At 41.9% G+C, this 19,792-nt stretch overlaps 1 protein-coding gene across 6 annotated transcripts in view; it reads left to right on the plus strand.

Moving 5' to 3' along the window:
* Positions 1-9,609: 9,609 nt before the first annotated feature.
* ARHGAP44 (Rho GTPase activating protein 44) overlaps positions 9,610-19,792 on the plus strand; it is a 203,691-nt gene continuing 193,508 nt past the window's right edge. For all 6 annotated transcript variants that reach the window (XM_010339869.3, XM_003929255.4, XM_010339870.2 and 3 more), the window contains exon 1: positions 9,610-10,030. In XM_010339869.3, the coding sequence (XP_010338171.1) occupies positions 9,978-10,030 (53 nt within the window). In that variant the 5' untranslated portion in view covers positions 9,610-9,977. The remainder of the gene's footprint in view (positions 10,031-19,792) is intronic.

Consider the following 19,792-nt stretch of genomic DNA (forward strand, 5'->3'; position numbering starts at 1 on the left):
GATCTTCGCTTACTGCAGCTTTGACTTTCTGGGCTCAGGTGATCTTCCCACCTCAGCCTTCTGGGTAGCTGGGACTAAAGGTGTGCCACCAGGCCTGGATAATTGTTGTCTTTTTTAGCAGAGATGTTGCCTAGGCTGGTCTTGAACTCCTGGGCTCAAGTGATCTACTCACCTCGGCTTCCCGAAGTACCAAGATTACAGGCGTGAGCCACCATGCCCAACCAGATTCTTCATATATTCTGGAGTTGAGTTCTCTTTCTCCCTGTTTTATGAAGGCTCAATGTATTGCAAATAATTTGTCCCACTCTGATGATGGTTTTTTCTTTCTGTTTTTTTTTTTTTGTTTTTTTGTTTTTGTTTTTGTTTTTTTTTAATTTTTTGAGACAGGGCCTCACTCTGTTTCCAAGGCTGGAGTTCTGTGGCTCAATCTCAACCCAATTCAGCCTCTGCCCTCCCAGGCTCAAGTGATCCTCCCATCTCAATAGCTGGGAAAACAGGTGCTGCCGCCAGGCCTGGCTAATTATTATAATTTTTAATTAATTAATTAAGAAATGGAGTTTAGGAGTTGCTCAGGCTAGTCTTGAACTCTTGAGCTCCTCCCGCCTCACCTTTCAAAGTGCTGGAATGGCAGGCGTGTGCCATGGGGCTTGGCCTTTTTCATTCTCTTAATGGTGTCATTAAATGAACCATTAAGAACCAAAGTTCTTAACTGTTAAATAGTCCAATTTGCCAGTATTTCCTTTAAGGTTAGAGTATTTGGTGTCATGTTTAAAAAAATCATTGTCAACCACAAGATTATGAAAAAATTTTTCTCCGTTTTTTTTTTTTTGAAAAACAGTAATTTTTGAGTTTTTTTTTTTCCAGAAAAAAATGGGTAGCTGATAAACCTTTTCAGTCATGACATGTCTAAAAGTGACTTCCTTTTGCCCTCATTTGTGAATGTAAGTCCAGATGTAGACTTTTGAGTTGCATTTGAGTTATGACCTATTTTCGTGGATGCCCTGTAATCTTGCTCCAAATTTTATTGGCATTGAGCATTGCAGATGTGAAGCATGAGGCAAATCAGCTTCTCTTTTCAGAGACAAACTTCTTTTTTTCTGGTGTGTGTGTGTGTGTGTGTGTGTGTGTGTGTGTGTGTGTGTGTGTTTCTGTCTATCTGTCTTTGAAATTCAGAAATTTAACCAAGATATGTCTAGGGAATTTGTTTTTCCTGTGCAGTAATATTTTCTAGCACTTAATGAATTATTTTAATTCTGACTTGGGCCTTTCTTTAGATCTGCAAAATGTATTTTTTTTTTGTATTTTTATGCTTATTTCTTATTCATGATCTGCTCTGGAAATTCTATTACATATTTGTTTGAATGTTTTGAAAGAAGATTCCATGTCTATTTTCCTTTTCTTCACCATTTCATTGCGTTACTTACTTTTTCCCTCTGAATTTTGGGATTATTCTTCCAACCCATCTTCTAATGCACTAATTCCATTTTGGGCAGTGCCAGATCTATTTCCTGCCTCTATTGAATTTCATTTGTTTGGAAGTCATGCGTTTCTTATCCAATAACTCTTTCTTGTTTAATGTGGCTCTTTTTCATGGCAACCAGCTCTTGTTATATTAAAGCAGCGTTCTCTCAGGTCTCACCAAGAATACAAATTAGAGTGAAAAAATATATTTCCCTTGCTTATTGCATAATGTTCACTAGAAGCTATTTTCTCTGGATTCTCAGATGAGTCTCCCTGTTTCATGGAGGGAGTAGCCTATAATAAAAGCACAGGCATTTGAACTAGAAAACCCTGCATTTGAATCCTAGTTCTAACACTTGAATGGCAACTCACCTAAACCTTCTGAGCTTGGTTTATTTGATAGGTATCATCAAACCCTCAAGATAGAGTTCTTCTAAGGATTAAATTAGATAACGTATGTTATAGGACTTATAGTAGTACTTGGCTATATAGTTAATTATTATTATCATTCTCATCACTATTATATTGAAATATAAGTCTTTCTTCTGCTTGTCAGTCTCACAGTCTGGTTAGTTCAGACTTGGTAGCTGGGTTGGTCAGAAAGGCATCATGCCAGAAATGAAGCAGATCTAGTTTAATTTCCCCCGAAGAGTTACCACACAGAGTAAATCTACCTGGTCAGGACCCTCTCACTCAGAAATCACCTGTACTATTTTTTGACAAGATTGTGAATGGGACCTTTCTCTAGTTTTCATGTGTGACACAGAATTGCTTTATTATAGTTGATGAGTTATTTCAAATGGATATTGGAGAGAGAAATGAGTCAAAACTCTGGCTTTTGGTAATATTTCATTACCAGAGGTTGAATGTAAAATTTACTAAAAATAAAGAAAATTAACACATAAATGTTTTAGGTAAAAATATAGTCAAATATTTCTATCCTTTGGGAAGAAGGGAGACTTTCTAAGCATTAAACCAAAGGCGTAAACATGAAGGAAAAGATTGATGGGTCTGGTCACATTAAAAATGTAGAATTCTGGCTGGGTGCAGTGGCTCATGCCTATAATCCCAGCACTTTAGGAGACTGAGGTGGGTGGATCACCTGAGGTCAGGAGTTCAAAACCACCTTGACCAACATGTTGCAACCCTCTTTCTACTAAAAATACAAAATTAGCCGGGTGTGGTGGCTCATTCCTGTAATCCCAGCTACTTGGGAGGCTGAGGCAAGAGAATCACTTGAGCCTGGTAGACAGAGGTGGCAGTGAGCCAAGATTGGGCAATAAGAGTGAAACTCTGTTTAAAAAAAAAAAAAAAAAAAAAAAAAAAAAAAAAAAAAAGATAGAATTCCTGGAAGATAAAAATCAACATTACAGATATTGAAAAGGAAAGGCCAAACTAGAGAAAACATTTACCATAAGATACAATAGCATTAGTATAATTAACATGACTAAAAAGCTTTTAAAAATTTATAAGAAAATGTAGAAACTGCAACAGAAAAATGGACAAAGAACACGAAGAATTAATTAACCAAAGCAGGAATACTAATGGCCATGAAACGTGCAAAAATGTTTAATGTGGTAAAAACAAATGCAAATGAAAACACGGTAATATTGCTACTTCTCATCTATTCATCTGGCAGGATTATTAAGAGTAGTAACACTCAGCATAGGTTAGGATACGGGGAAAATGACATATTTAGATGCTGTAGGTGGGCCTGCAAAAATTTCCACTTTTTATCTACAGGATAATTTGGCAATACATATAAAAAGCTTTAAAACAGGACATACTTCAATGCAGAAATTCTAATTATTTAATTTTGATCTTAAGCAAATAAATATATGCAAAACGTTTTAGCCATTAACATGTTGATCACAGAAATATTTAGAATAACAGAAGATAAGAAAGAACATATTGTCCTAACAACAGTCTGATCCTATTTTTGAAACACGTTTATAAACTCACAGTGTTATCTTGATTAGTAAGAATATGGGCGCTTTTCATTTTTTAAATGAATCTGAATTTTCCAACTTTTTCTCAATAATCTTAAAATACACAACATGTTTATATATAAACACATTTACTGTTGGACTTTATTTACTAACATTTTATTAACCATTTTTATATCTATGCTTGTAGGCAATATTGGTTTGTTTCTTGTTTATTGGTGTTAGTGCCATCTTCACTGAGTTTGATAACAGAGTTAAGGCAATTTCATAAAGTGAATCTGGATGCTTTTCATTTTGTTTCTCTGCTCTGGGGCACTTTAAATATCAGAAGAATTAACTGTTCTTTGAAGCTTTGAGAGCGCGCCCCACGAAACCATGTGGACCTGACTACTTTGGGGAGTGTTGTTCCTTGAAAAGTTCTCCAAGTTTTTCAGTGTTCCCAGTCCACTCACGCATTCTCCCTATTTTTGAAACACTGCAGCAGGCCGGGCACAGTGGCTTATGCCTGTAATCTCGGCACTTTGGGAGGCCAAGGCAAGCAGATTTTCTGAGGTCGGGAGTTCAAAAACACCCTGGCCAACGTGGAGAAACTTCATCTTTACTAAAAATACAAAAATTAGCTGGTCGTGAGTGCAGGTGCCTGTAATTCCAGCTACTCAGGGAGGCCGAGGTATGAGACTAGCTTGAACCTGGGAGGTGTAGGTTGCAGTGAGCCGAGATTGCACCACTATACTTCACTCTGGGAGACAGAGCAAGGCTCTGCCTCAAAAATAAAATAAAAGAAAACTTAAAAAAAAAAAGAAAAAAAAAAAAAGAAAAAGAAGAAAAAGAAAGAACCCAAACACCTGTAGCAGTTCATATTCTCCAAGCAAACAAAGGGCTTACGTTAAAATAAGTTAACATAAGATTGCAAAAATATTCTCTTATACTTTTTTTTTTGCTTCTGTGATTAAATCCTTTTCCTTGTTTCTAACGTTGTGTTTTTCTTCTTTTTGCCTTTCTTTCTATTTATTTTATCTATTTCTTTGAAATAATAAGTACCGAAACTAATTGATCGATTACGGCTTTAATTTATTCTGAGGTCTGTATTGGGCCTGCTCTGTAAGTGTTCCTCTGGAGCCCAGGAGAAAAGACAAGCAGCTATCTGGGGAGAGTTTTTCTTATGGCAGTGGTAAATGTGCCAGAAGACCAGAGGAAAATGTACAAAGCCTCTTAATGCACAGCTTGGAAGTGGCGACATATGTCACTTCCACCCACATGCCATTAGCCGAAGAAGTCTCTTGGGTCAAGTCCTAAGTTATTAAGTGGAAAATACACTCTGCCCATGATGAGACAATGCAAAAATATATTAAGGGAAGGCTGAAAATTGGAGTTAATGACATCTGTCAATAACACGCGCAAAGATGAGAATGTGTCTATCCTCTTAATTAAAAAACATTTTGGACTAACAGATACATTTTAATGGTGCAAAGCAACTTGATACCTGCAAGTATAAAGGTGATTGAGATCTATAATATCCTTCAGTTGTATTGTAGCACTGAATGTTGTTTTGACACATCAAATACCGTAAGGCTGAGGTGTATCTTCTCCAACAGCAATTTACTGAACAAATAGACTGGCCAATTAATTCCCCCAAGATATATTACTTAGAGATTTTATACTATAAACCCCCATATAGTAGATGAAAAAAGAGTAGCCTGGAGAAGTCCAGCAAAATGAGTGGCCATAATTACAGTGAGCTCAAGATTCCTGTTCTGCTTTCTCCCTCTCTCTCTCTCTCTCTCTCTTTTTTTAGATGGAGTCTCTTCCTGTTGCCAAGGCTGGAGTGCAATGGCGCAATCTTGGCTCACTGCAACCTCTGCCTCCTAGGTCCAAATGATTCTCCTGCCTCAGTTTCTCAAGTCGCTTGGATTACAGGCATCCACCACCACACCCAGCTAATTTTTATATTTTCAGTAGAGATGGGGTTTTACCACATTGGCTGGGCTAGTCTTGAACTCCTGACCTTGTGATCCATTCACCTTGACCTCCCAAAGTGCTGGGATTACAGGTATAAGCCACTGCACCTGGCTGCTTTCTCTCTTCTGTAGACCCTACACAATCAGATGATGTATAGTATGTTTCAGTCAATGAAGAACTTCATATACAACCATGGTCCCCTAGGATTATAACACTGTATTTTCATTGTACTTTTTCTATGTTTAGGTATGTTCAGATACACAAAAACCATTGTTGTTACAGTTGCCTACACTATTTAGATCAGTGATATGCTATAGAGGTTTGTACCCTAGAAGCGAAGCAGTAGGCTATACCATCTAGGTCTGTGTAAGTACTTTTTTTTTTTTTTTTTTTTTGAAACAGAGTCTCACTCTGTCGCCTAGGCTGGAGTGCAATGCTACAATCTTGGCTCCCTGCAACCTCTGACTCCCGGGTTCAAGCTATTCTCCTGCCTCAACCTCCCAAGTAGCTGGGATTACAGGCATGTGTCACCACGCCCAACTAATTTTTGTATTTTTATTAGAGACGGGGTTTCACCGTGTTGGCCAGGCTGGTTTTGAACTCTTGACCTCAGGTGATCCACCTGCCTCAGCCTCTCAAGGTACTGGGATGACAGGCGTGTGCCGCCATGCCTAGCTGTGTAAATACTTTCTATGATGCTTGTGCAACAAGAAAATCACTTAATAATGTATTTCTCAGATTGTATCCTTGTTGTTAAGTGACATGAGATTATTCTGACTTCTGTTCTGTAGATTAGCCCTGTCCAACAGAGCTTTCTATGATGATGAAAATGTCTACATGTAGTTATTGGGCACTTGAAATGAAAAACTGAATTTTTTGTTTTATTTAACCTAATTTAAATCAAATTAATTACATTAAACACAATTTAAATTAAATTAACTTAAATTAGATTAATTTAAATTGGCCAGGTAGCTCCAGTGAATGCTTGCTCTCAAAGTAGAGGTTATAGTGAATGCTTGCTCTTAGAGCAGAGGTTAAAACCATTCTAATTCAGGGGCTTCTAAATGGAGTATCGGATTTCTAAGGAAACATATCTCAGATAAATAGTATTACAATATGGCTGAGGCAGGTAAGACGCCCATATATTGTTGGCCAAAGCAAGAGACAAGCCAAAGCGAAGGTCAGCAGGAGCAGGGAAGTGTAATCCTCCCATATGTCAAAGGTAGATGTATAGGACATAGAAATTTCTTTCTTCTTTTCTCCTCTTCTTACTCCTCTCTCTCCCTTTTTTCCCTTTCCCACCCTTCTTCCTCACCTCCTCTTCTTCTTTTGCAAATACGTTTACATTTCATTTTAAGTCTATTCTTCTAGGTGGCAAAAATTAAGTTTCAGGTAATTCCGTCTTCATTCCCCATCTCGGCCAATGCTCCCTCCTTCTCCTGATCATCATCTTTGATTCCAATAGCTTTCACATCCAGCTCTTTCAGGTACATTTGTGTAACCTCACAGGGCATATGCAGACATTGAATCATCGTACAGGGTGCAGAGAGGTCTGGGGCTGCCACTGGCCCATGGTATGGGTACGTGAGGCACTTCATGTGGACATCTTACTGGTCCTGTGTCTTAGAAGGCAGAGGATGTCTGTGAGCCTTCACTCTAGAAGTGGTCTACAGTTTCCCCACCATGCTCAGATGCCCCAAAACTACATGATATATCTGTTTCCAGCCTGCGCGCTCCCAACCTAATTGTTGACCATGGGGAAAAGAAAGGTGCATGCTGCTTTCTTAAAAAAACCCACTGTAGCAGTCAGCTCAGACTTAATTATGTTGCAGCAACAAACAATTCCCAAACCTCTGACTTAACAACAGCAAAGGCACCTTTTTCATGCCAGCTGGAAGGCCACATTGCTCTTCCACAGGAGCCCCTAACTGGTTCATTGCTATTATTAAGAAGAAGAGGGCAGGATTACAAAAGGACTCCTAAGACTTCTGCCCTCAGAAGCAACATAAAGTCACTTCGGTGCATATTCATTGTTCAGAGAAAATCACATGACCGATCTTTACCTCAACAGTAAGGTAAAATATAATCCTTCCCATAGAGGTTGGCAGTGAAATGTTTGGACATTAATAGTAGCTACACATCCATCATCTACTTTTCTTCTCTCTTTCTCTCTTGCCTTCCTGTCCCCATCACCATCTTCAACATCTCACAGCCTGTGGCTTCTTTATTTAGACTAAGCAGGATGATATATTCTTTATAATCTACTATTTCTGACACAGCCTATTAAAGCTCCAAAGCCTGTATTCTGGAAACTCAACACTCTTTTCTTGAAGAACTCTACTCTGTCACATGTGTTTCTGAAACTCTTGTTTCTGCACTATTATCCCTTCCCCGGGGTAGAAAACAGAAAATGCAGTAGCTGCTTCCTGAATGGAGGAGCATTCAAAGGAGGACAGAAAATATGAGGAGAAGCCATCAGTTAATAAAATGTTGGACCGCACGCTGGCAGGGGAGGCTGCCTTTTGTGAAGAAGCAGGGATTTCCCTTTGGAATGAAAACACCTTGGGATTGAAGGCAGGAACTGGCTCTGCCAGATAGTTCTTGAAGACTAGTGCTGACCAGTAAAACTGAGAGCATAGGAATGTTCTCTATCTGTGGGCTGTCTAATACAGTAGCCTTAAGCCACACGTGGCTCTTAAGCACTTTGGATGTGACTTGGGTGACTGAGAAACTAAATTTTGAATTTTAATTAATTTAAATTTCAACAACCACTTATGGCTATGGGCTACTATATTCAACAGTGAAGTTCTAGAAGTTACCAGAGATAGTGCTGCTAAAATTCATACAGTGACCTTCATGTCTATTATTTCTGCACATAAAAAGCATGTTGTGCTTTGCTTTTTAAAAAATCTCACAATAAAAATAATTTCATTTAATATAGACATCATATTGACATTATAGGTATGCAGTTAGTTAAAAGCAAATAATGCCTTTGTTTATTCACTGGCTATAGCTGTCTGACCTAATAAGCAGAGGCTAAATTCACAATTAATTAAAGATTTCATGTTCATTCAGCCAAGACATGCCTCAAACCATTTTTTGTTCAGCTGGCCAGCAAGATACTTAGAGCCATATTTAGGACATCTTGCAACTATAATCGACATATGCAAAATATCCCATTTCAAAGAAGATCCTTCCTTTATAAGATTAGCATTTCTGTTGTATGAATAGGATTTTTCTCTATTATGTGAAGTATAATCATTTTGTAGTAAATGAATATGGCAATGTACTACATGAAAATTTATATGTAACTTGATTGTTGGTAGTTCAAAAAATAGTTCTCTTACTTGAGATCAGGCAGCACATTTCTCTGTTAGGGATGAGGAGAGAGAGGCTTGGGGAGGTAAAGCAATTTTCCCAAGGTTATGTAACAGATATGTGGAATTCTGACACAGGAACTCCTATCTGTTTAATCCAAAGTGCCTAGCATCCAATAATACTGCTCTTACTTGATACATAATGCTAAAACCTTGATATTGATATAATCACCTATCTTGTTCTAAGCATAGAGACTGAAGAAGCCACAACCCCTTCCAAGGAGCCAGCTGATGCCAGTGGGATGCTGTGGTCCAGGACACTGGGATGGGAGGGTGGGGTGCCACAGCTGATGCCCCTTGGTTTCCTGGTGGTGAAAGGGAAATGGAACGAGATATGAGACTGGCATCTAAGCCATTTTAAAAAGCTGTCTCAGACAGGTTGGGCCAGTAAACACGTCACTATCTGTATTACCTATTGAATTTGGTAAAAATAAAGAATCAGACTTCTGGGAGGCAAGCTGTGCCTGGTTCAAAATCTGTTGTCAGTTCTTGTGTTTCAAGCTTAACCCTGAACCTCACCATTAATCAGGTGACCTTATACAGTTTTATCAGCCATGTATCTGGTAGCATAAATCTCCCTTCTGTGAATTCAGAACACTGATGCCTCACATTCACTAAAAATACAATGAGAGACAGATGCTCACTTTCTTTATTTGCTGTTGTATTCTTGGTCCCAGTTTGCCATTTTTAAAACAGGAAAACGTTTCCCTTACTCGCATGCTAAAGTGCAGAGCTTCTGGCGACGCAGTCTTCTCCCACCTCCGCTCTCCACTGTCCTTGCAAACTTTGGACAGAGGAAAAGGTGGGTTGGGGGGGCGCGAAACTACAAGTCCCGACATGCACGGCGCTCTCTGCACAGGCGCACGGGGACCGCCCGGCCAGCCGGCCAGCCAGCCTGCGGAGACTCCCGGGTCCCCGCGCTGGGCTGGGACTGGGGGCCGGCAGCCCGGGCGGAGCGGGCCGGCGCCGAGGGCGGCCCCGGGCATTGCTCTGCCCCGGGCATTGCGCGGCGCGCGCGCGAAGGGGATGCGGCAGGAGGCGGCGCGGCGGGAGGAGGAGTAGGCGGCGGTGCCCTCGGGAGGGAGCTGCGCGCGGGCCAGACGGCTCCCGGAGGCCCCGCAGTGCCGCCGCCGCCGCCTGGGAGGCTCGGCGCGGGAGCCATGTAACCCTGCGGCGGGCTCCGGGCTGCTCCGTCCTTCCCCAGCTCCCGGGCTAGCGCGGCAGCCGGGCCACGATGAAGAAGCAGTTCAATCGCATGCGCCAGCTGGCCAACCAGACGGTGGGCAGGTAGGTCACCCGCGGGCACCGGGGCCGGTGCGCGCCCGCGGGGCTGCGTCCGCCGGGGCGCGCAGGTGATGGAGCCCGCCCGGCCTCCTGGCCTCCTTCGTCCCTTCCCCGCGCCGGCTCCCCGCAGGCGCCGCTGGCGGGCGCGACCCCCTCCTCCCTGAACTTCCCAGACCCCGGAGCCCTTGTCTCCCGCCGCCTTCTGCTTCGGGCTCCGGTTGCCAAGCGCCAAGTGTGACGCATCCTTTACCTGCGTCCCCGGCTGCCCCTTCGCCTCGTCCTCCCTGCCTTTCCCCGGACCCCCCGCTGCCTCTGGCCGGGTATCCTCCTGGAAACAGGTGTTTGCTCTGATTGTGCTGGAGGAAGCCGAACCGCAGTCGGTCTCCGGAGAAATCTTCCGTCCCCTCCCCTGCGCCGAGTTCGGGGCTGCTCCCGGGTCCGGGGAAAGGGCTGGGCCTGGTCGGCCTGCACCTCCCGCCGCGTTCGTTTTCAGGGAGTGTGACTGTACGAGGTTCTGGATCACTTTCCCGGCCGGGTTTCCTGAGGCGTTTGGTGGGAGAGGAAGGAAGGTGCTGGTGGAATGGCGTTGCTGCCTGCTTGGTGTTAAGACTGATTTCAGTGGAGGGAGGGAGGCTGCAAAAAGGAGGCCCTAGTCCTCGGGAAGATGAGATAAGCCGAGAATCGCAGCCAGGTAGGGGAAGGGGACAGAGGCCCCTCAGTCAGAAGAGTCAGGCCTGGGGAAATCGCAGGACCCCGCCTGCTGCCATCACGGTGAAAATGGGCTACATCTGGACTCCAGGAGCGGCTCTGCGGGGTGCCAACATCTATTAAGGTTACATAAAAATCCTGGTGGTTCTCTCCCAAGACTAGACATTCTTTGAACACAGGATCGTTAGGTAGACGGGATTTTTTTTCCTGGAACCCTCGCTCCTGGGGAGGGATTTCCGTTGCTGCTGTGGCAAAGGAATTCAGGTGTGCAGCTCTAAAGCAATCAGAAAGCAAAGAATCCGGCCTTGGGTGCAGTTCAAATGCAAGCTCCACACATCGAGGGCTCTCCACTAGGTTTACCAAGAAACCGAATACCTTTGTTGGGTGGGAAGTGGAGCCTGCACTGGCACCTGGTAGGATGGGGGTGGGGACATCCCTGGGGAATAGAGGACATCTAAACTCCCATCTAAGCATACTGCCCTAGTTACAGTGGGCATTTGAGGGCAGGGATGCGGTGCCTTCTTATGCTTCCAGGGACTCCAGATGGTTTCCAAGTAACAATGTCTAAAATTGACTTGGATTCATTTTTCCTTCCCAAACACATGTGCTTTAACATGAGGGGGAATTTATGAATAGCAGAGTCAGATTATCCCAGATTTCTGGCATGGTATTGCCACAGATATAGCCTCACGTGGACTGCCTTTTGATGTGTTGAGATGCCGAGATAGCGTTTCCTGGTATTGCTTGTTTAGCCTGGCAGTCAAGCCGACGCGTCTTTCGTGTCTTGGCTTCTTCATCACCCTGCAGGCGGGCATTGGGCGTCACCTCAGACCCACCAAGTGACCAGGAGGTCCCTGACACTAGACTTGGGTTGCTGGTTTCTCTTGGTCTTGGGGTTTCCGTGCAGTGCTAGAATCTACATGTTCAGAACTTCTTTATGCCTCCTCCCTGGCTTTCCTGAAACACAATTCTCCCCTTTTTTTTTTCAGGACTTGTTTTTAAATGGGGGAGATTTTTGTGTCATGGCATCAGATCTTATTTTTCAGCCTCGTCCATGGAGGGAATGAAAAATGGTGAGAGGAGGTTGGATTTCAGAAACAGTGGTCTTATGTATTGAGAGCACGTCTTTGGAAATCCAAGCAGCTGGCCACCAAGAGGTCTTTTCCTCTTCTTTGTTGGGACTCTGGTGGATGTTGGCATGTGGATGAGTTCTGCCTCTTTCTCCGTTGTAGCCATTGTGTTGTGTGCACTGGACCAGGTGAGGGCCAGCCTGTATCTCTTTTGATGAAATCCAGAGCAAACCTTTTAAAGCAAAAACCAGTTCATGGTACCTTGCTGCTGAAAAGCTTCCAGTGATACCTGATTGCACTTAGCCTCTCACATCTTGCCAGGGTCCTACAGGACCATCCTTGGTTGGCCTTTTTTCTTAACTCTTTTTCTCCCCATTCTCATCTCTTCTACTCTCTCCACATTCATGGAGCTCTAGCCATGTGGCCTTTCTTGCCCCCAAAGCACTGAGCTCATTTCCATTTTGAGGATTTTGTTTTTACTGTTTTCTCTCTCTCTCTTTTTTTTTTTTTTTTGCCTGGCTGAGGATGTCCTCCTTCCAAGTAGCTTTTTCTCATCATTTCAGTCTTGGTTCCAAGGACTTCAAGAGGCCCTTCCTCCCCTATTTACCTCCAGCTCACCATTGTTCCATTTCTGGACAGCACTCATCACTGATTGAAATGCTTTTATTTTATATTTTCTTGTCTGTCTGCTTCCAGTAGAATCTATTGATTGCTGTTGTATGCCTGTGTAGACAGCGCAATGCCGTTTAGTCTACTGACTCTCAATCGATGTTTATTGCCGAGATTAAAACAGCTTACCCCAGGGTCCGTGAGGGTTAGCCAGAGGAGCAGCGTCTCCTCTATTATTGAGAATGTTTTGAGTCATGATCCTATGAGTATTGGAGTAAAAGAGTCTGTGGTTGCTTGTTAATTTCTTCAATCAGTAGAAGCGCATAGGATTGGAATTTGGACTTCAGGTGTGCAGTTATAAAGCATTTGATTTTTACCTTTGTGGTTTTCTGAAGTTTTCCTCTTTCTGAGGGAGGACGAGGAGATGGACCTGAGAGTTGCTCTTCCTCACGGCTCACCTTCCCTAAGTTGCAGGTTCTGGAGTGAATATAAAACTTTAAGTCATTTTAAGAATGTAGGAGTTGCCCTACTTAAACATACTCTATTGGGTTACTAGTACTTTCTCTTGAAGTGCTCACATCCAAGGCATATTGAAGGCGTCAGCAACTCTGAAAAGATTTGATAAAACCCATTGTATTTAACTGAGAAAAGTTGCAGCTCCTCCTTGGTCTGTTTCCCCAGTCTGCACATGTTCCTTCTGCTTTGAACTTTCTTCTTTCTGTCCCTTTGCTTCAATCTGCCCTTTGGGAAGCACTCCCTGGCCACTGTGTCCCTCACGGTGAGGACCACAGGCTTTCCACTGGGGCAGGCTTAGTTTGTTGCTGACTGTGGAATCCTGAGTTTAATTCTCTGCACATTAATTTTCTTCTTTGCAAAATGGGAGTCATCAGGATTGCACTGTGGTAATGTGGTTTCTGCAGTGCTGATAGCATGAGATAACCTCTGAAAAGTACCTAGCAGTGCTCAGCACTAGGAAATGCTTAAGAAATAACTAGCTACAGGTGTCTCTGGGCAAATGTTATGACTGCTATTGAATTATATGCACTATGGCATGTGTATGTTTATTAGATGCCTCCTGTGTGCCAGACACTGCTGTGGCTCAGGGAGTATGCAGTACAGGGCAAAGAAAATTCCTGTTCGCTTGGAACCTGCATTCTAAAAGCATGCTATGGTTATAGTGGTTCACTTGTGTTATAATTTTTATCTTTTGTCACCAGATTTTATCTTTCCCCACCAGATTTTAAACTCTTTGGGGGCAGGGACAACTGCCCTAATGCTGCCCTATGTAGTAGTACGTCCTCTGCCTTTCTTTGGTAATGGAATGAGTTGGTGAACAAAAGATCCATGTGCTGTAGATAGAGGAGGCTTATGAAGGAGTTCAAAGATGGGGAAAGCTCCTGAAAGCATGTTTTTTTTAAATGTCGTAATGGTGTTCAGAGGAGAGAGGAACAGCTGCGCTGCTGGGCATTGGAAGGATAGAGCAAGATTTAAGGGAGAATTTAGTTCATGCCTGATTGATGGCATCAGTTTTCTTTTTACCTTCAAGAGAGTCTAGTGGTTGCTGGAGTGAGAAGTATACTGAAAGGCACAGAGTGTTTTTCTTGGAAGTGACGTTTGGTTTGTGTTGGGTGGAGCAAAGCCCTGAGCTAAGATTTGGCACCCAAGAGAACCCACAAAGAGAAAGAAAATGGAAGAAGTAATGACACCTTGATTTGGTGAAAAGGACTTTTTCTTTTTCCCTCAGTCTGCACAATGGGTTCTTAGCGGCCCCAGCCTCAGAGGGCTGTCATGAGTTTGGAGGGGGCCTGGTCCACTGAAGTGCTCAACAAATGCTTGAGATGGTTCATTGTCACTTTTCTCCAACTCCCATTCAGTCTTCCAAAAATGATGTTGGCCTCCTAAGTAGAAAAGGATTCTTAGAAATGATTTCAACAGCTACTACCCAGTGATGGTCCAAGTGGGGTTTGTGCTCTTGTTTAAAATGGGTGATGTTTAAAGTATCTCAGAGGGCAGGCACGATGGCTCACACCTGTAATCCCAGCACTTTGGGAGGCCGAGATGGGTGGATCACCTGAGGTCAGAAGTTCGAGACCAGCCTGGCCAACATGGTGAAACCCCATCTCTACTAAAAATAAAAATAAAAAAATAAAAAATAAAAAATAAAAGAATTAGCCAGGCATGATAGTACACACCTATTAATTGCAGCTACTCTGGAGGCTGAGGCAGGAGAATTTCTTGAACCTGGGGGGTGGAGGTTGCGGTGAGCCGAGATGGCACCACTGCACTCCAGCCTGAGTGACACTGAGACTCTGTCTCAAACAAACAAATAAAGAAATAAAGAAAGTGTCTGAGCATAGGTGAGGAGCTGTGGGGGTGTGGGAAGGAGAAGGCTATTGGTTCGGGTTCAATTTTACGGATTTAGAGGCTATGAGTTGGGGGGTGAAGACGATGTTTTGTCTCTGGAGCCCTGTTTTCTACTCCTTGACTGCTTTGCATATACTGCAAAGCCAGCTTGGTTTCTGGTACACAGCTTTGCAAGTATCACTGCAGCTCTTGGAACTCAGCTGCAGAGGCCCAGGCACCAGCCGGGGGTGGGGAGCCTGGGAGCTGGGTGCTGAGGCCGCAGCAGCCTCTAGGCACACTGGTGCTGCTGACATTTTTGTTTGGACCAAAGCTGCCAAAGTCAGTGAGGATCTTTTCCTTGAAGGTTTCTCCGAGACACTGCCCTGCCCTGTATAGCCCTTCTAAGAGCCATGACCCAATCAATAGGACATTAGGGAAAAATCAGAACCAATTCCAAATTTGGCATTGGACTGCTTTCTTTGTTCCTTCCCTTCTATTTCCTTTACTGTGAATTAGACCTGCCAGACCAACACAGACCCTGCCGTGGGCTTCCTGTTAGCCCAGCAGGGCTGGGCAGACCCAAACCTGTCCCCCAAGGAGCGCTGTGCACGTTGAATGGGTCTCAGAGGAAAGTTCTTCATTAGAGTTTTATGGAAGCCCAGCTCTTACTGCCTGTTGTGCTGTGTATCTGTGAGAGATAACAGACCCATTGATTTCTGGGCTAGGAAATCTGGGGAGAATATTCTTGGCTCTTATCTTCTAAAATCCTTACTTTGTGGGTCTGCTGGGTTTCACCTTCTGCTGAGCTGTTCTCAGCAGTCAGCCTGAAGCTGCCTGGATTTCCTGTAGAATTCTGTTATCCCAGACCTGCAAGTCATTGTGAGGAAGCCATTCTCTTAAATAGCAATTAATCATTTTCCTTCCCATTTTGTCTCCATCAAAGAAATTTATCAGTGATTTTTTTTAATGTTGGGCAATAAGGACCATTTTTTTCCCCTCTCGAGAAAGTGAATCAGTAGCCATATGAATATACTGGTAATTTATGGTCTCATTCCTTTAGAGGGGATTAGTAAGTATCCCTTTTATTAATAACAGCAGATTATTTCAAATGCTATTTGATAAAGACAGCAAATAATAAAATTATACTTCAGCTCTGCATGGATGTAGTTGTGGGTCAGACAGGAGGTTGAGAGGGGAGTCAGAGAGTCAGGGCTCTTCCCTTGGGTGCGGGGCATCCAATTGAGCTGGCACCTGGAACTCCACCGCCTTCAGGAAGCTTGTGGCTGTCTAGCAATTTCAAACTCTTCTTTCTGTCCAGGAAGCAGATGTTTGCTTTCATTTTCCAACTTTAGAGCTTATTTTTAGAATAAATGTTTATTTTCCCACAGAATTCAATTTACTTTTTTTAACCTTCATTTTGGTTATATAAGTAATATTTGTTTATGGTAGAAAAATCATAAACTTATGGATGGGCAAAAAGGAAAACAAAATCACCTATAATCTCATTACCCAGAGGCCATAGTTAATATGTTAATATTTTAGATATAGTCTTTCAGTTTTTGATAAATATATATATATATATTCTTTAAAAAGAATAGAGACTATACTCTGTGTACTGTTTTGTAACCTGTTTTTCTTTTTCATATTACATCTTGAATATGATCCCATGTCAGTAACTATTCATCTCCAGCATGATTTTTCAACACTATATAATATTCCACTATAGTTAACTCATTTCTTTTGCTACTCACTTAGCAAATAGTTCTCATAAATTTAGTTTCTTAGGATGAAGTCTTAGAAGTGTAATTGCTGTGTCAAAGAATATATGAATTTTTAAGGCTGTGACTGTGTATTATACACACACACACGCACACTCACACACTTTCACTGCATCCTTGAACTCCTGTGCTCAAGCGATCCTCCAGCCTCAGCCTCCCTAAGTGCAGGGATTATGGTATGTGACACCGCACCTGGCCCCCCTCTTTTAATTTTCTTATTGATGTTAAGGTAATTTTTAATATATTAAGCATGTATGCCACACACATCTCCTTACAGGTTTTAAAAATTTCTGTGGTATGTTCTTTTTTTTGGCTATATATAAATTTAACATTTTATGATCTTAAGTCTATTGATTTGTGGTTTGTTCTTCAGTGTTATGTTTGGGAATACTTTGCCCTGACACAGATTATATAAATATGCATAATTATTAGTGTTTATAATAATTTCATTTTACCGTCAAATCTCTAATATAACAGTCACTGATTTTGATGAATGACATGGCTTAGGTATAATACTTAGGTTTTTTTAAAAAATTGATTACCCTGCTATTAAATTGAATAGTGTAATTCATACTCACCATATTGAAATGGAAGTATCATCATCGTTATGTACTAAAAAATTTCGTGTACTTTTTTTTAAGTATTTCTAGTTTCTTGTCTGTTGATTCTGGCAGGAATTTAAGATAGGCTCAGCTATCCAGATAAGCAGTGGTGGCTTAATCCTTATCAGGAGACCCCATCCATTGGGTGGGAGTGGAGTCAGGCTGGACCCCTCAGCTCAGCTTCAACCAGGCCCATTCCTCGGTCTTTAGAGCTCAACAGCCTTTGCCTAAGGATCTTGCTGTGTCTTAACCACAGTTAACCTCCAAATTGCTCCATTATGAAAGTTGATCAGTTTTCTTGACTGTGCTCATTTGTTTATTGTCTGTCAGTATTGCTTTTTAAAAGTATATATTAAGATGGAGAAAAATGGACATTTTTACAATATTGAGTATCATGAGAATTGTTCTCATCTGGGAATAGTGTATGTTTATTTAAGTCTGTTTATAATCTTGTAAAGTAGTTTTTGTCCATTTTGCTCCTATACAATTTTGCTTTTACTTACAGATAATTTGTCAGTGTTGTCACTGAAGCTTCAGTGATTTGAATCTTTTGTTAAATCTTACTCTTTGTTGGTGGACTATAGAAAAGTTCTTGATTTTTATGTAATTATCTTAACGGCCACCTTCATGAACTATCTCATTACTTTTAAATGCTTTTCTTTTTTTTTAAAATTGAGTCTGGGGGATTTTCCAGGTAGACAGTCATATCTTTGACAAATAATAATTTTGTATTTTCCTCTCCAGGGTTTATACTTATTTTCTCATCTAATTTGCATTGTCTAGGACATGAAGAACAGTGTTAAAATATTGTGGCAATATGTGGGCATTCATGTTTTATTAACCTCCATTAAAATGCATGATGATTGGCGTAAGATTTTGTTTTTAAATTATGTTACATATTGCATAATTTTATTATTTTGCTTGGAGATTTTCATGGACATCAAAGTTAAATTTGATTTATCATGGCCTTTGCAGACAATCGCAATGTGTTTTTTTCTTTCATTTTAATATAACTCAATAATTATTCCATATATATCTGTTGGGCACTCCTATGTTCCAGGCATCATTGAAACATCAATGATAGAGTCAGTACCCAGGAGGGTCTTGTGTTTTGCGTGTTGAACCTTGATAGATTTTCAAATATTGAATTCTCCTTGCCTTCCTGCAGTTAATCTTGACTAGGATGTGTTCATTTTTTTTCTATACTGCTTGATTTAATTTATTATTTTATTTAGGATGTTGGCATTCAACATTAATAAATGAAAGCATTTGAATTTCTTTCCCTGTGTCTCATGTTTTGTTAATTGTGTAAAATGAGTTTTCCTACATTCTTTTTGTTCCTATGGAATGGTAAGATAGAGAAGTATTCGTTCTTTGAAGATGGAAACAACTTTCCAAGGATGTTTTCTAGACAGTTTCCCAGATTTCTTGAATGGTTATTGGACTATTCATGCTGTCTATCTTTTCTTGAGTCACTTTGAATAACATGTATTTGTTAGAAAAGCATTCATTATATTACGATTTTTAAATTAATTAGACTCCTTTCGAGTATATAATTGTGTTTCCACTGTCATTACTAATTTAGACTTTTCTTTTTCCCTTTGAAAAATTTTGTCCCAGAGGAAGTCTCTCCCTACCCCAGTCAGCTCTTAAGTTCGGGCTGTTCTCATTTAGATTTCTTTCTCTTTAGCTTTTGATCAGCATGCATGTTTTCTACTAAACTCTGCTTTTTTTTTCCGATTTTTTCCTCTTGATTTCCTTGGGTTTACTTTGTTCTTTTCCCAGTCTTCCGTCTTCCATGTTACATAAGGATAGGCTAGGCTCTGCTGTGATAACACATGAGCCCTAGAATTTCAGGGGCTTAACGCAGAAAAAGGTAACTTACTTTAAGCTCCTGTGAATGGGATGTGAGTCAGGAGGACTCCCATGAACAGCTCTCCTCCTCCGTGCCTGATTCTGGAATCTAGTGTATCGATCTCCCCCTCTACTCCAATATCTCAGTATGTGGTTTTCAGTCAGTGCTAAAGGTAAAGAGAGAATATAGAAGGGGTATACTGGCTCTTAGATGCTGGGCCTGGAATTCACAAATGTCACTTATGTTCAGTTTTCATGGGCCAGTATTAGTCCCCTGGATGTGCCTGGAGACAGGGAACCTCTACCCTGTTGAATCTCCAGCAGTCTTCTTTCTCACTGCTTCCACCGCACGTGACTGCCTTTTGAATCCGCAGTTCTCTCTGCTCTGCCCTACCCTCCGATGTTCGGGTATGAGAAGGTCATTCATTGTCTCCATCACAGGAGAGTGGCTATAGATTCACATCATCCTCCAGAATAATTGGTCAGCTCCTTCAGAGTGGAGCACCTTGAGGACAGCAAACTTTTGCTAATATTCTCATGACAAAATTATTATTATTATTATTATTATTTGAGATGAAGTCTCACACTTGTTGCCTAGGCTGGAGTGCAATGGCAGGATCTCAGCTCACTGCAACCTCCACCTCCTGGGTTCGAGCTGTTCTCCTGCCTCAGCCTCCCGAGTAGCTGGAATTAGAGGTGTGCACCACCATGCCCACCTAATTTTTGTATTTTTAGTAGCAACAAGGTTTCACCATGTTGGCCAGGCTGGTCTCGAACTCCTGACCTCAGGTGATCCACCCG

The sequence above is a fragment of the Saimiri boliviensis genome, chromosome 17 (assembly GCF_048565385.1).
Source record: "Saimiri boliviensis isolate mSaiBol1 chromosome 17, mSaiBol1.pri, whole genome shotgun sequence".
In the NCBI taxonomy this organism is placed as follows: Eukaryota; Metazoa; Chordata; class Mammalia; order Primates; family Cebidae; genus Saimiri; species Saimiri boliviensis.